At 43.4% G+C, this 15,793-nt stretch overlaps 1 protein-coding gene across 1 annotated transcript; it reads left to right on the top strand.

The window, feature by feature from the left end:
- The first annotated feature begins 14,191 nt into the window (after window positions 1-14,191).
- Window positions 14,192-15,336, top strand: LOC116574362. Its single transcript, XM_032315095.1, is given in 2 exon segments — window positions 14,192-14,516; window positions 14,518-15,336. Coding segments are annotated over 2 exon segments (759 nt in total). The 5' UTR covers window positions 14,192-14,195; the 3' UTR covers window positions 14,956-15,336.
- The last annotated feature ends 457 nt before the right edge of the window (window positions 15,337-15,793 follow it).

The raw sequence follows: 15,793 nt of genomic DNA, 5'->3' as shown, positions 1-15,793 counted from the left end.
GACAGAGTGGAAAAACACACCTCAAAAAAAAGAACAAGAGGTAGTACCAATGGTTAGGGACCTAATCAGTATGGACATTAGTAAGATGCTAGAAATAGAGTTCAGAATGATGATTATCAAGGTGCTAGCTGGGCTCAAAAAAAATATGGAAGATACTAGAGAATTCCTTTCTGGAGAAATAAAATCCTTTTCTGGAAAAATAAAAGAACTAAAATCTAACCAAGTTGAAATTTAAATAGCTGTTACTGACGCGCAATAAAAAAATGGAGGCTCTTACTGCTAGGATAAATGAGGCAGAAGAGAGAATTAGTTATATAGAAGACCAAATGATGAAGAATAAAGAAACTGAGAAAAAAAGACAAACAACTACTGGACCACAAAGGGAGAATTCGAGAGATAAATGATATCATAAGATCAAATAGTATTAGAATAATTGGGATTTCAGAAGAAAGAGAGAGGGGCAGAAGGTATATTGGAGCAAATTATAGCAGAGAATTTCTCTAATTTGACAAAGGGACAAGCAACAAAATCCAGGAGGCACAAAGAACCCCCCTCAAAATCAATAAAAATAAATCCATGCTTTGTCACCTAATAGTAAAACTTACAAGTCCCAGTGACAAAGGGAAAATCCTGAAAGCAGCTCAAGACAAGAGGTCTGTAACCTACAATGGTAGAAATATTAGATTGGCAACAGACCTAGCCACAAAGTTCTGCCAAGCCAGAAAGGACTGACATGATATATTCAGACCACTAAATGAGAAAAATATGCAACCAAGAATACTATATCCAACTAGGCTGTCATTGAAAATAGAAGGAGGGATAAAAAAGTTTCCAGGAAAAATAAAAACTAAAAGAATTCACAAACACTAAACCAGTCCTATAGGAAATATTGAAAGGGGTTGCTCTAAGCAAAGAGAGAGCCTAAAAGTAACAGACCAGAAAGGAACAGAGACAATATACAATAATGGTCATCTTATAGGCAATACAAAGGCACTAAATTCATATCTTCAATAGTTACCTTAATGCAGATGGGCTAAATGCCCCAATCAAAAGACACAGGGTATCAGAATGAATTAAAAAAAAAAACACCCATCAATATTCTATCTGCAAGAAACTCATTTTAAACACAAACACACCTCCAGATTTAAAGTCGGGGGAGGTGGTAGAAAACCATATTCCATGCTAGTGGACATCAAAAGAAAGCTGGGGTGGCAATCCCTATATCAGATATATTAGGTTTTAAGCCAAAGACCCTAATAAGAGATGAGGAAGGACACTATATCATAATTAAAGGTTCTGTCCAACAAAAAGATCTAACAATTTTAAATACCTATGCCCCTAACATGGGTGCAGCCAATTATATAAACCAATTAAAAACAAAATCAAAGAAACACATCAACAATAATACAATAGGAGCGCCTGGGTGGCTCAGTGGGTTAAAGCCTCTGCCTTTGGCTCAGGTCATAATCCCAGGGTCCTGGGATCGAGCCCTGCATCGGGCTCTCTGCTCAGTGGGAAGCCTGCTTCCTCCCTCTTGCACTCTGCCTGCCTCTCCACATACTTGTGATTTCTGTCTGTCAAATATATAAATAAAATCTTTTTTAAAAAACAGTAATACAATAATAGTAGGGGGACTTTAACACCCCCCTCACTGAAATGGACAAATCATCTAAGAAAAAGATCAACAAACAAAACTTCCAAACTCATTTTATGAGGCCAGAATTACCTTTATCCCAAAACTAGACAAAGACCCCATCAAAAAAGAGAATTGCAGACCAATATCCTTAATGAACACAGATGCAAAAATTCTCACCAAAATGCTAGCCAATCAGATCCAACAGTACATTAAAAGGATTATTCACCATAACCAAGTAGAATTTATTCCTGGACTGCAAGTTTGGTTCAATATCCGCAAATCAATTAATGTGATAAAATACATTAATAAAAGAAAGAACAAGAACCATTTGATACTCAGTAGATGCTAAAAAAGCATTTGACAAAGTACAGCATCCTTTCTTGATCAAAACTCCTCACAGTGTAGAGATAGAAGGTACATACCTCAATATCATCAAAGCCACCTATGAAAAACCACAGCAAATATCATTCTCAATGGGGAAAAACTGAAAGCTTTTCCCCTAAGGTCAGGAACATGGCATGTTGTCCATTATCACCACTGCTATTCAACATCGTACTAGAAGTCCTAGTCTCAGCAATCAGACAACAAAAAGTAATAAAAGGCATCTGAATCAGCAAAGAAAAAGTCAAACTCTCACTCTTTGCAGATGATATGATACTTTATGTGGAAAACCCAAAAGACTCCACTCCAAAACTGCTAGAACACATACAGGAATTCAGTTAAGTGTCAAGATATAAAATCAATGCACAGAAATCAGTTGCATTTCTATACACCAAAAGCAAGACAGAAGAAAGAGAAATTAAGGAGTCGACCCCATTTAAAATTTTACCACAAACTGTAAGATACCTAGGAATAAACCTAACCAAAGAGGCAAAGAATCTGTACTCAGAAAACCATAAAGTACTTATGAAAGAAATGGAGGAAGACACAAAAAAATGTAAAAGCATTCCATGCTCATGGATTGGAAGAACAAATATTATGAAAATGTCTATGCTACCTAAAGCAATTTATGCATTTAATGCAATCCCTATCAAAACACCATACATTCTTTTCAAAAACATGAACAAATAATCTTAAAATTTATATGGAAACAGAAAAGACCCTAAATTGCCAGAGGAATGTTGAAAAAGAAAACCAAAGTTGGTGGCCTCACAATCCTGGACTTCAAGCTCTATTACACAGCTGTAATCATCAAGACAGTATGGTGCTGGCACAAAAACAGACACATTGATCAATGGAACAGAATAGAGAGCCCAGAAATGGACCTTCAACTCTAGGGTCAACTAATCTTCAACAAAGCAGGAAAGAAATGTCCAATGGAAAAAAGACAGTCTCTTCAACAAATTGTGTTGGGAAAATTGGACAGCCACATGCAGAAGAATGAAAATGAACCATTTCCTTACACCACATGCAAAAATAGACTCAAAATGGATGAAAAACCTCAGTGTGAGATAGGAATCCATCAATAGGAATCCATCAATATCCTTGAGGAGAACACAGGCAGCAACCTCTTTGACCTCAGCTGCAACAACGTCTTCCTAGAAATATCGCAAAAGGCAAGGGAAGCAAAGGCAAAAATGAACTATTGGGACTTCATCAAGATCAAAGCTTTTGCGCAGCAGTGAAAATAGTCAACAAACCAAAAGACAACTGACAGAATAGGAGAAGATATTTGCAAATGACCTATCAAATAAAGGGCTAATATCCAAAATCTATATAGATCTTAACAAACTCAACACCCAAAGAAAAAAGAATCCAATCAAGAAATGCGCAGAAGACATGAACAGACATTTCTGCAAAGAAGACATCCAAATGGCCAATAGACACATGAAAAAGTGCTCCACATCACTTGGTGTCAGGGAAATACAAACCAAAACCACAGTGAGATACCACTTCACACCAGTGAGAATGGCTAAAATGAACAAGTCAGGAAATGACAGATGTTGATGAGGATGTGAAGAAAGGGGACGCCTCCTACACTTTGGTGGGAATGCAAGCTAGTGCAGACACTCTGGAAATCAGTATGGAGTTTCCTCAAAAAGTTGAAAATAGAGCTACCCTATGACTAAGCAATTACACTACTGGGTATTTACCCTAAAGATACAAATGCGGTGATCCGAAGGGCCATGTGCACTGGAATGTTTATAGCAGCAATGTCCACAATAGCCAAACTATGGAAAGAGCTTAGATGTCCATCAACAGGTGAATGGATGAAGAAGATGTGGTAGATATATACAATGGAATACTATGAAGCCATCAAAAAACCAAAATCTTGCCAGTAGCAACCACATGGAAGGAACTAGAGGGTTATTATGCTAAGTGAAATAAGTCAATCAGAGAAAGACAATGATCATATGCTTTCTCTGATATGAGGTATTTGAGAGGAAAGGCGGGGGATAGTGAGGGGAAGGGAGGGAAAAAAATGAAATAAGATAGGACCCGGGAGGGAGACAAACCATAAGAGACTCTTAATCTGAGGAAACAAACTGAGGGCTACTGAGGGGTGGGAGAGAGAGATAGGGTGGCTGGGTTATGGACATTGAGGAAGGTATGTGCTATGGTGAGTGCTGTGAATTGTGTAAGACTGATGATTCACAGACCTGTATCCCTGAAGCAAATAATACATTATAGGGTACTTTTTAAAAGTAAATAAATAAATAAAAACAAAACCTGAAAAACACCTTTGCCAGAAAAAAAAAAAAAAAAAAGCTTCCAGAAAGGAAACACAATCAAATATAAAGGACTAAATACCAGAAAGACTTTGGACTCCTCAACAACAGTGGAAGAGAAATGGTTTAAAATTCTAAGAAGCCAATCTGTCAAGAAGATATGCAGAACTAGGACATTTTCAGAAGCACCATGAAAAATTTTATATGTCTCTGGTATGGCTCCAAAAGGAGCTACCATCAAAAGAGTCAATATTAGAAGACGAGGAAAGAGTGAGAATGGAAAAAAAAGGTGATTAGTGGATCTGGAACCTTGTGACCCCATGTAGGAGAGGCATCGGAAGGAATGCCAGGAGGTCAGCAGGGTGGACAGTAAGTCCTCTTGATGCTCTCGTGAGGCTCCAGAGGGATGAGAGCAATGGATAATTTACATGATGCTTTTTTTTTTTAAGATTTTTTATTTATTTATTTGACAGACAGAGATCACAAGTAGGCAGAGAGGCAGGCGGGGGGGTGGGGCGGGGAGCAGGCTCCCTGCTGAGCAGAGAGCCTGATGCGGGGCTCTATCCCAGGACCCTGGGATCATGACCTGAGCTGAAGGCAGAGACTTTAACCCACTGAGCCACCCAGGCGCCCCTACATGATGCTTTTGATCATAGGTTACACTTTCCTTGGACACTTCAGGAAGAATTAAAGAGTGGTACAAAATGATAACTAAACCAATAATCAAAGTGAGGCAAATATTAACTTCTGGACAATCTAAATATGATATAAGAAAGGGGATATAATTGTTGGCTCAGTGGTGGGCATTTCCATAGTGCTAATCATAGTGTTAATAATGAATTTTCTAAATGTAGATTGAATAAAAAATTACGATATCAAATTACTGGTAGCTGGGAGTGAGGAGAAATGAGGTGGGGTATGTACATCCACTAAATCTTCATCTCTCAGAACAGAACAACAGCAGCTACTGTCTGTAACTGATGAGTCAGGAAGCATCAGTATGTTTATATTCCTTAGAAATATGGAGCTAATTACCAGAAAAATAGAAGGGGTTTAGGAGGGTCGAAGGTGATTGCCTTTAAGAAATAGGAATAGGAGGTAGAGAGACAGAAAGATGAAACAAAACACTGTTGATATTTATTTTAATCCTTTTATAAAAAGATTTTATTTATTTGAGAGAGAGGGAGAATGAGAGAGAGAGAGCATGAGAAGTGGGGGGGTCAGAGGGAGAAGCAGACTCCCTGCCGAGCAGGGAGCCCGATGGAGTCCCGGGGACTCAGGTCATGTAAATCATGACCTGAGCTGAAGGCAGTCACCCAACCAACTGAGCCACCCAGGAGTCCCTATTTATTTTAATCCTTAAGACCATTAGGCTGTGTGTGTGCGTGTGCGTGTACATTCCACTGATAAAAGCTCAAAATGGAAAGAAAAGGCTAAGAAATGTGGTATAAAGAGATTTCCTTTAAAAATCCTCGCATCGGGATGCCTGGGTTGGCTCAGTCAGTTAAACATCCGCCTTTGGCTCAGGTCATGATACCAGGGTCCAGGGATGGGTTCTCTGCTCAGTGGGAAGCCTGCTTCTCCCTCTGCCTGCTGCCCTCCCTGCTTGTGCTCTCTCTCCTTCTCTCTCTCTCAAATAAATAAATAAAATCATAAATAAATAAGTACACACACACACACACACACACACTGGCATCAACAAGCACTTACATGTGTTATGCTCGAGTTTTCGCATCTGAGAGACCACTAAGAAGCCAAGCACTGATGGAATCACACAAGGGTTTATTCAGCAAGCTTAAGCTTGGGCCCAAGTATACCCGACACAGCAGAGTAGGGACTTGGACCCTGAGCCAGATTACAGTCAGGGTTTTTAAAAGGCAGAGTAGGGGTAGACTCAGTGGTGGGTGAGGACAATAAGGGGTTATGGATGATGTAAGTCTCTAAGGAATTTTGGAAGCGAGGTCTCCAGGACCTTGAGGGGCTAGCTATTATCAGGGAAAAGGTTATTCATTACCAGTAATAAAAATCTTCTCGTGAGACCCTCTAGATGTATATCAGTGGGTCATATGCTTGGGAATGATCACTGACACTATCTTGGAGGGTTAGAGATAAAGTTTCACATTTCTCCCATCAAGTGTCCTTGTTAGTGAGATTTAGGTTTAGAAGAAATTTAACTTTATTTACATTTCCTTCTGCCTCAGCCTCCTTCAGTTTTATGGTGGGGGGGCGATAATAGGGCTTAAGGAACTGAGTTATTTGTCTCTTGAAATTGGGCTATTGAGAAGATAGATTCTTTGTTGTAAATCACTAGGACATTTGTAAACTGAGGGAGACTCCTGTCTTGCAGGATTGTGATCTCTGCAAGTTAACTATTTGTTTTTCTTTTAGGGCAGCCAGGGGTTGCCGAGGAATGTCACACATACTACTGAGGGGAGGGGAGCGGGTGGAGAGGGGGTGCAAGGTGCCAGCTTTTGCTTTGCCAAGATGGCTGTACTTACGTCAGGGCTAGACTCGAGGTGGGTACAGCCTTGTTTTTCTTGGCCTCCACATTTCCCCCTCTCAGAGGAACCTAAGGTAGGACCCAATCATGGGTCCAAGCTGGCTTCAACAACAAAGTCCTGTGGTTGGTATTGCTGTCTGAGTACCATGAGTTGAACCATACTGACTCTGTCTCTGACAAAAGATACTAATCTATTGGTAATTCAGGGCCCAAAGGTAAAGAGGAGAAGGAGGATAATGAGGATTACTTTTCATTCCCCACACTGGTGTAAGAAGAGGGCATAATATAAGTAACATTAGTGGGGTACGTGAGAACGGCGCAGTCTTAGCTTTAGGGGATTGTCCTTGTTGGGCTGACTTTTCCATTCTGGGACAAAGTCCTTGAGAACGGCGTGTGGGTCAGCTGGCTGGACGTGGGTGTAGTGGACCCAGGGAGTAATCCCATCGACCTTGAGAGTGGTGGGAGTAGTCAGGATCACAATGTGTGATCCCTTCCAGCGAGGCTCCAAGTTTTCCACGTGGCAGCAGCGCATCCAAACCAAGTCCCCGCGTTGCTAAGGAAGTGGTTCCAGCTCTGTCTCTGTCTCAGTGTGGGCAGTTAGGATCCCTGCGTGGGCTGGACAGACTGTCATGCCTGCAGTGACTGGAGTACAGACTGATCAGTCATTGTTAAGGAGGAGGACCTGATACCCCGTCACTCCAACGTTTGTTGCCCACCAGTCTGGTGGAGTCCGGAGAAGGCCCTCAATAGCATGAGTGGTGGTCAAGATGAGATTTTGACCCAAAGTCAATTTATGTGCATCCTTGACCAGGAAGGCCGTGGCAGTAATTATGTGGAGGCAAGGCGGAACCCAGCTGCTACTGGATCTAGTTTTTTTGTTAAGATAGACTACTAGCCTTTGCCAAGGTCCCAGAGCTCGAGTCAGACCTCTCTTACTCAGTTCACAGAGAGGCCGCGCCATCTCCAGGAACCGCGGTATCCACAGCTGCAGTAGCCCAGTAGCTCCCAAGAAGCTCCCTCTTGGAGATGAAAGCCTAAATAAGTGGCATGGCTCTGACAAAGCTGTGTTTTTGTTGCTGAGAGCTGATACCCTTTTCCTGCAGAGTCTGTAGGACAGCTCTCATCCCTCGCAAGCCTGACCCATAGTCCTCAGTGGCTATTTCCACTATTCCCACTAACTCAGTCAGATTCTTCCTTTCAAATCCTTCAATTTTCTGAAGTTCCCTCCTTATTTCTGGGGCTGTCTGATTGTCAAAAGCAAGATAGTCTCAATGTGCTATCAAGCAACTTCTCTGACCTTGACCTCAAGTTATCTAGCTTAGGTAAACAAATATTTAAAGATAACCAAATCTAGAATTTAACACCCATAAAGGTCCGTTATTAAAACTAATTTTTCTCTCTAAAATAACCCTCATTTCCAGAGATAGCCAAATCAGGACTAATTCATTTGAAAAACAAGTCCAGTTTTAACAAACTTGGCCTAATTATTTACATAAGCTCAGCAAGAACAGTGAGTAATCATATAGATCTTTTAGAATTTGCTTTGCTGGAATGTCTTACAAGGAATCTCTAGGTTGAAATTTTAGTAGCCTCTCCCGGCCAGAAGCCAAACCACATAGTTGCCATCAGACATGCCTGCAATACCTGTCTATTTAGGCGAATTCCTCTTTCTGAGGTCCTGCCGCTGCCAGGGAGTGACATTCTTTACTCACCTGGTGAGGCTGCTGGGAAATCTGTAAGCAAGGTATCAGGCCACCAGTTCCAAAGGGCTTTACGGCTCCAGCTTTCATAAAGTCAACCTTAGTTCCTTAAACTGTCTGGTCATATCTGAGTCTTTTCAAATATGACATTCCAGTCAAAGCCTTGGTAAAATAACCAGTGTTTCCAATGGTGTCCTGTTTCAAGGAGAACAGATTCTTATTGAACTTATGCAAATGACTGATTGCCATGGAAGAATACTTACTGAGACCTTTTGGTTTCAGAAGATTCAGGTAGAGAGAAAAGTTGAATGCCTTGATTCATTTGCAAATAAATATTTTTCCATTTCTGTAAGTCACAGACATCTTAAGAAAAAAGTTTTCTTGGTCTGGAAGAACAAACAGTAGAGAACCAGCAATGTCTAAAATAACAGATACAACACTATAATCTTTTAGTTCATTTAGTCCCATGTTACTAAATCTGGTGAATGCAGTTTTAGTTAGTTTTGGAAATTCTTACCCATTTCAGTTTTAGGATTTTCAAGTATATCAAATATCTGTATTTGTCCTGAAAGTCCTTTATATGAATTTCCTTTAAGATAAAACTCATTTTACAAGAGAATTAAAACAATTACAAATGACAAAAACTCGGAATGGATATGGCTAGAGCTGATGAGACGAGAGTTTACAATTTAGCTGGCAAGGAAATCAGGTTATTTCTGTGACACATAACATTTCCATAATTACAATATCAAGTGATGATCTATCAAAACATTAGGAAATGCATAGGATGTCTAGAATAGTTATAGCCTTTACCCAAATGTAACCCAAAGTTTATGATTGGTTTAGCAGTACTTCATGAGTAACTTAGCATACCAAGGAAAAGCATGAGTTAGATTTAAAACTTAAATCTTGTCAACATTTGCTAAAATCTTATAAAGTTTTAAGGCACATACCTAAATATAGTTAGGGATATACTTATCCCTGATATAGGCAAAATGAGAAAGTGGTTTTTCTGGACAGGCAAAAAGAAAACCATTTACATTTTCTTCTTAACAGCAGATCAATTAATCTAAGAAAACTTTGTCCTTTTGAACAGAGAGAACTTCAGTCTTATACCAGTGTACCTTTAAAACCCATTCATTTCAATCTTAGTCCATCCTGACCATGCCTAAATTCCTTTTCTGAAGATTTCCCTTCATAAACCTTCTACAAATTTCTTTCGTATTCAGGTTTTGTCCCAAGCCATTTCCTTCCAAACAACCATCTCATTTAGGACGAAATTACTTTCTCTTACTCTCAACAAAATGTATTCCCATTCCTTAAATCTTTCTTAAATATCTCCTACTTTCCTACATACAGAGTTGCTTCCTTTATTTCCATCAGTATTAGTTACACTTAGCATTTTGTACTCTTAGAAACACTTTAACCTATAGTCAGTTATTAACCAATTGTGAACGGTTATAACAGAATTCTTTAGATAGCAAATTTATCAATCAGTTAAGCACAAAACACGTTTACTTAACAGATTTAAATGTTCTTGGATTTTTTGCAGTAAGAAGTCAAAAGCACAAACCTACATCCAGTAATTAATGACTTAGCATTTTATCCTGTTTGATTAAGACCTAGATGTCCATAATTTAATTCCATTTGTCATCCAACCAAAACTTTAAAGTTTCAGGTTACCAAAGACTTTGAAAGCTATCTCAGCAATTACCCATTAAAACTTTGAGACAGACAATTAACCATCAGTTTAGTCATCTCTTTGCTAACAAATTTTAACAAATAACACGAGCTTATTGGACCTTCAGTAAATTTCGAAGTTTCACATTTACTGCTTAAAAGACATGTCTATCTTAATTAAACCAACAAACTTAACTTAGTTCAAATACTGATTTACATTCCACCTGGGCCCACTCCACTTTGAATGTTTACCTGAGACACGGGTGGGAAGATCCAGAGTGCGGGGTGTTAGGTCCGGGGGCTGCTCTTTTTGCTCCTTGACAGTGAAGAGAGAAGGAGCCATGGTGCATGGTCTAGAGGCTAGTCAGGCAGGCTGCACACACGTTGGTGCACAAACAGGAGAAGGGGGAGACAGAAGAAACAAAGTGCTGCCAGGAGGCAGAGAAAGGATTCCTGGTTTCAGAGCTCATCACCCCCAACAGAGGAGCAGACGCCATGCTTTCCCACCAGCAAGGAGGGAGGGGCTAAGCAGTCTAAGTTGGGCCAGAGAAGATAGGGAATTTCCCCACAACAAAAGGAGTTTTGGCAGCTGCTTGGGAATATTCCTTAAAGTCTCTGTCTTGAGTTAGACTAACCCCAGCTGGCTCCAATTATAGCCCTTAACATGGGAAATGAGTGAGGGAGAAGCCCCACATCTATTAGACCACCAAGGAGAACATAGATAAAATCAAGAGTCCCCTTTGCTAGGGGTAGCCCAGCAACCTGGGTTTACTAGAAGGCCTATTATTCTGCAAAAGGCCCTTAGATTGGGGTCCTGGTGCAAAGCAATGACCACAACAAGACAAAGACACCAATGACAATAAGAACACATTCACAAAGACAAACAATCCAGCACAGCCACAAAGACAAAACTGAAAGGAAGTTAAGGGAGAATCCCACCACGACGGCAGCCGGCTCTCCTCACACTCACAGATGAGGATCTTGTCCTCCAGGCGGGGGTAAGGGACGTCTCTTCCAAAAATCTCCATAAACTTAACAAACAGCACAACAGACAACAAAAACAAGATGCCTGACCGCCTAGGGGGACTCGAACCCCCTGGCTGCCTTGGGGGACCATGAACCCCCTGGTGACCAACCGCTTAGGGGAACTCTCACTCCCCCTGAAACAGTGGGGACTGTAACCCTCTGAAACAGCGGGGGACTCGAACCCCCTGTGGGGGCAAGGGACATCTCCACAAGACCCCGTGGTCGATGGCCTGCCATGCGTCCGCTTGAGCCAACATCAACCCTAGTACAAGTTGAATTCCTATGGGTAAAAAAATGCAGATTGGAGCTCTCAAAGTGTACGTGTAAACAGATGACAATGAGTGCACTCACCAGCGGGCACAAGACCCTCTGGGTTGGGGTACTGGGAGTCTCCCAGATCTCAGTAGGACCTCCAAATGTTATTCCTGAGTTTTTGCGTCTGAGAGACCACCAAGGAGCCAAGCACTGATGCAATCACACGAGGGTTTATTCAGCAAGCTTAAGCTTGGGCCCAAGTGTACCTGACATAGGGGTGTAGAGACTTGGACCCCGAGCCAGATTACAGTCAGGATTTTTAAAAGGCAGAGTAGGGGTAGACTCAGCCATGGGTGAGGACAAAAGGGGGTTATGGATGATGTAAGTCTCTAAGTGTAAGAAAGGGTTGGCATGAGAATGACCATCTCAAAGGCCAGGAAGCCATTTTACGGAGTTGAGGGAGGAGGGACTAGGGGAAGCTTGAAAAACAAGCTTGATAAACAAGCTAGAAAAACAAGTTTTGGAAAACAAGTCAATCCTAAGCACCAGAATACAGGTGGCTGCAGACTAGATGCATTGGTAAAGAGCTTGTTTCACTAAACCACCTGGGGGTGACGCAAAGGTAAGCTGTCAGAGTGTGGCGCCAGGTGTGAATGGAGCTATGGACAATTGCTGTGTGTTAAGTGCTTTGGAAATGCTATATGAGCCCTTGGCTTTGAGTACTCAGGGTCCTTGTTGAAACCTGCTGCGCCGGGCAGATACTTGAACCCCAGCTAGCTGGAAATAAACGTCGCTGTGTGACTTGCATTATCGAGAGTGTTCTCTGTCTAATTGAGGGGTGGTCGACTCCATACCCTAACATTTGGAGGTTCCACCAAGATCTTAAGACCCTCCTCAGAGAGACAGACAACTCCCCAATACCGAGGTTTAACTAAAGGAACTGCAGAAGGAGGATTGGCCACCTCCAAGAGGGGAGGACAGAAACAGGTCCTCGACCAGAGACTGAAACAGGTCTCTGCCCGGTCCCAATTGAGAATTCTCACGGGAAGGAAAAAGCAGGTTGCGACCCTGGAGGCTCCATTACTGGAAGTCGCTGGAGACATACGGACAAAAGGGTGCCAGAACAACGCCCACAGTGGATGCCATTTGGACGGCCAGGTAAGGATCCTGAGTGTTGTGTGAGTGGGATGTCACCTGTGGATGTAATGTGGCTGACTGGCCAGTGGGTGTTAGAAAACTCGTTTCAAACTTGTGTGTTTGCTGGCTTTGTGTCTCTTGTCTTTTCCTGGCTTCTTTTTGTAATAATAATGGGACAGACTCAGGTACCGCCTAAGACCCTGCTCCTGAACCACTTCCCTGAGATCCGCTCCAAGGCTCACGATTATGGCGTGGAAGTAAAAAAGGTAAGTTTGATACCCTCTGCTCTGCAGAATGGCCTACTTTTAAGCTGGGCTGGCCACCCAGGGGGAACCTTTTCTCTGGTCATTATTAAGAAAGTCCACTGAGATATCACCTTACACCAGTTAGAATGGCCAAAATTAGCAAGACAGGAAATAACATGTATTGGAGAGGATGTGGAGAAAGGGGAACCCTCTTAAACTGTTGGTGGGAATGCAAGTTGGTGTAGCCTCTTTGGAGAACAGTGTGGAAATTCCTCAAGAAATTAAAAATAGAACTTCCCTATGACCCTGCCATTGCACTCCTGGGTATTTACCCCAAAGATACAGATGTAGTGAAAAGAAGGGCCATCTGTACCCCAATGTTTATAGCAGCAATGGCCACAGTCGCCAAACTGTGGAAAGAACCAAGATGCCCTTCAACGGAGGACTGGAGAAGGAAGATGTGGTCCAGATACTCTATGGAGTGTTATGCCTCCATCAGAAAGGATGAATACCCAACTTTTCTAGCAACATGGATGGGACTGGAAGAGATTATGCTGAGTGAAATAAGTCAAGCAGAGAGAGTCAATTATCATATGGTTTCACTTATTTGTGGAGCATAACAAATAGCATGGAGGACATGGGGAGTTAGAGAGGAGAAGGGAGTTGGGGGAAATTGGAAGGGGAGATGAACCATGAGAGACTATGGACTCTGAAAAACAATCTGAGGGTTTTGAAGGGGCGGGGGGAGGTTGGGGTACCAGGTGGTGGGTATTATAGAGGGCACGGATTGCACGGAGCACTGGGTGTGGTGCAAAAATAATGAATACTGTTATGCTGAAAATAAAAAATAAATTAAAAAAAAATCAATTGTTTGAAAGGAAGCAAGGAAGAAATAAAGCAAAAAAAAAGCAAAAGAAAAAAGAAAGTCCGAGAGTGATCAACCAGCTCGGACTACAGGGCCACCCGGACCAATATCCCTATATCTTTATGTGGCAAGCTTTGGTAGAGAGTCCTCCCTCCTGGCTGAAACCATTTGTCCACAAGAAGCGGGAGGATCCGCCCTTCCCTCCCCGGGTGCTCTCGGCACCCCCACCACTCTACTGCGCCCACTCTTATCGCCCAACCGAAACTCCCGGGGAACCCATCCAAGAAACCTGTCTTACAGGAAGGGTTGGACCTGTACCCCTCCCTGATAGACCTAGATTTTGAAGAAACCCCTCCTCCATACGCACCTGTGGCGCCGCTCCAACCTGAAGCAGCCGCCCCTCCCGAGCCCCCTCACTCATCCGCCTCCCGCTCAGCTCCCCTGGCCCGGCCCAGGGACCGGTGTGGGAATTAAGGCCTCCTATGCACCGGGAGGAGACCCCAGAAGAGGAACCATCCTCCTCCACCTCAGCCAGGGCACCCATTCTCCCCGTACGGGCCCTGGGAGGTACTGGCCCAGATGGGGAACCATCTTACCAGTATTGGCCCTTTTCAAGCAGTGATCTGTATAACTGGAAGTCTCAAAACCCTCCTTTCTCTGAAGACCGGAGGGGCCTGACTGACCTGTTTGAGTCTGTCATGCATACACATAGCCCCACATGGGACGACTGCCAGCAGCTCCTTAAGACCTTGTTCACTACGGAAGAGCGCGAGCGGATCCTCACGGAGGCCAGAAAGAATGTCCCCCTGCGACAACGGACGGCCAACGACCTTGCCGAACCTGATCTACGAGCGCTTCTACTTGAATAGACCGGATTGGGACTTCGGGAACGTGGAAGGTAGGGAGCTTCTCCAGGTTTACCGCCAGACTCTTAGGGCAGGTCTCCGAGCAGCGGCACGCCGCCCCACCAATTTGGCTAAGGTAAAAGCTGTGATACAAGCGGAAATGGAAAGCCCGGCTGTGTTCTTAGAACGACTCTATGATGCTTATAGGCAGTACACCCCTTTGGACCCCCTGGCAGAGGAGAATCAGTCAGCGGTAATGATGTCTTTTATAAACCAGGCTGCCCCAGATATTAGAAAGAAATATAAGCAGGAAGGATTGGGGGAAATGACCATTCGGGATCTGATGAAAGTGGCAGAGAGAGTTTTTAACACTCGGTTGACTCCGGAGGAAAGGTAGCATAGGATCAGAAAGGAAAATGAGGAGTTAAAAGAAAGAATTAGGAAAGAGGACAGAGAGCATCTGAATAGGGAGAACAAAAGACAGCAAAAGGAGATGGCCAAGATCCTCCTGGCAGGGGTGCAGGGCACAGCCTGGGCAGGACCAGGTCCAGCCGGACCAACCTGACCTCGAAAACTGCGGCCCAGGCTAGATAGGGGGCAATGCATGAACTCCAAAGAATATGGACATTGGAAGAAGGAATTCCCCAAGCGCCAGAGCCACACCGGACAGGACGCTTGGGTTTTGCTGGCAGGAATGGACAGGGACTAGGGGAGACGGGACTCAGATCTTCTCCCCGAGTCTTGGGTAACTGTGTATGTGGAGGGGAAACCAGTGGGATTCATGGTGGACACAGGAGCCCAGTACTCGGTTTTAAACAAGCCCACGGAGCCCCTATCTCAGAAAACCAGCCTGGTGCAGGGGGCAACTGGGTCCAAGGTTTATCGATGGACCAGTAGGCGCTGGGTGGACTTGGGCCACCACCAAGTGGCCCACTCCTTCCTGGTTATCCCTGAATGCCCAGCCCCCTTGTTGGGGCGTGATCTCCTAACCAAAGTCCAGGCCCGTATCTGCTTTGAGCCGGACGGCATCAAAGTAATGGACGGCCAGGAATAGCCCTTCCATGTTTTGACCTTGTCCCTCGCAGATGAGCATCGCCTGTTTGCCCTGCAGGACACCTCCTCCCCCATAGAGTGGCCCCATGAGATGGATTACTGGCTTAGAACGTACCCTCAGGCATGGGCAGAGATAGCATTATGGGTCTGGCGACCCACCGAACACCAGTAGTGGTTGAAGT

Source organism: Mustela erminea, chromosome 15, assembly GCF_009829155.1.
Source record: "Mustela erminea isolate mMusErm1 chromosome 15, mMusErm1.Pri, whole genome shotgun sequence".
In the NCBI taxonomy this organism is placed as follows: Eukaryota; Metazoa; Chordata; class Mammalia; order Carnivora; family Mustelidae; genus Mustela; species Mustela erminea.
This window is presented reverse-complemented; position numbering and strand designations above follow the sequence as displayed.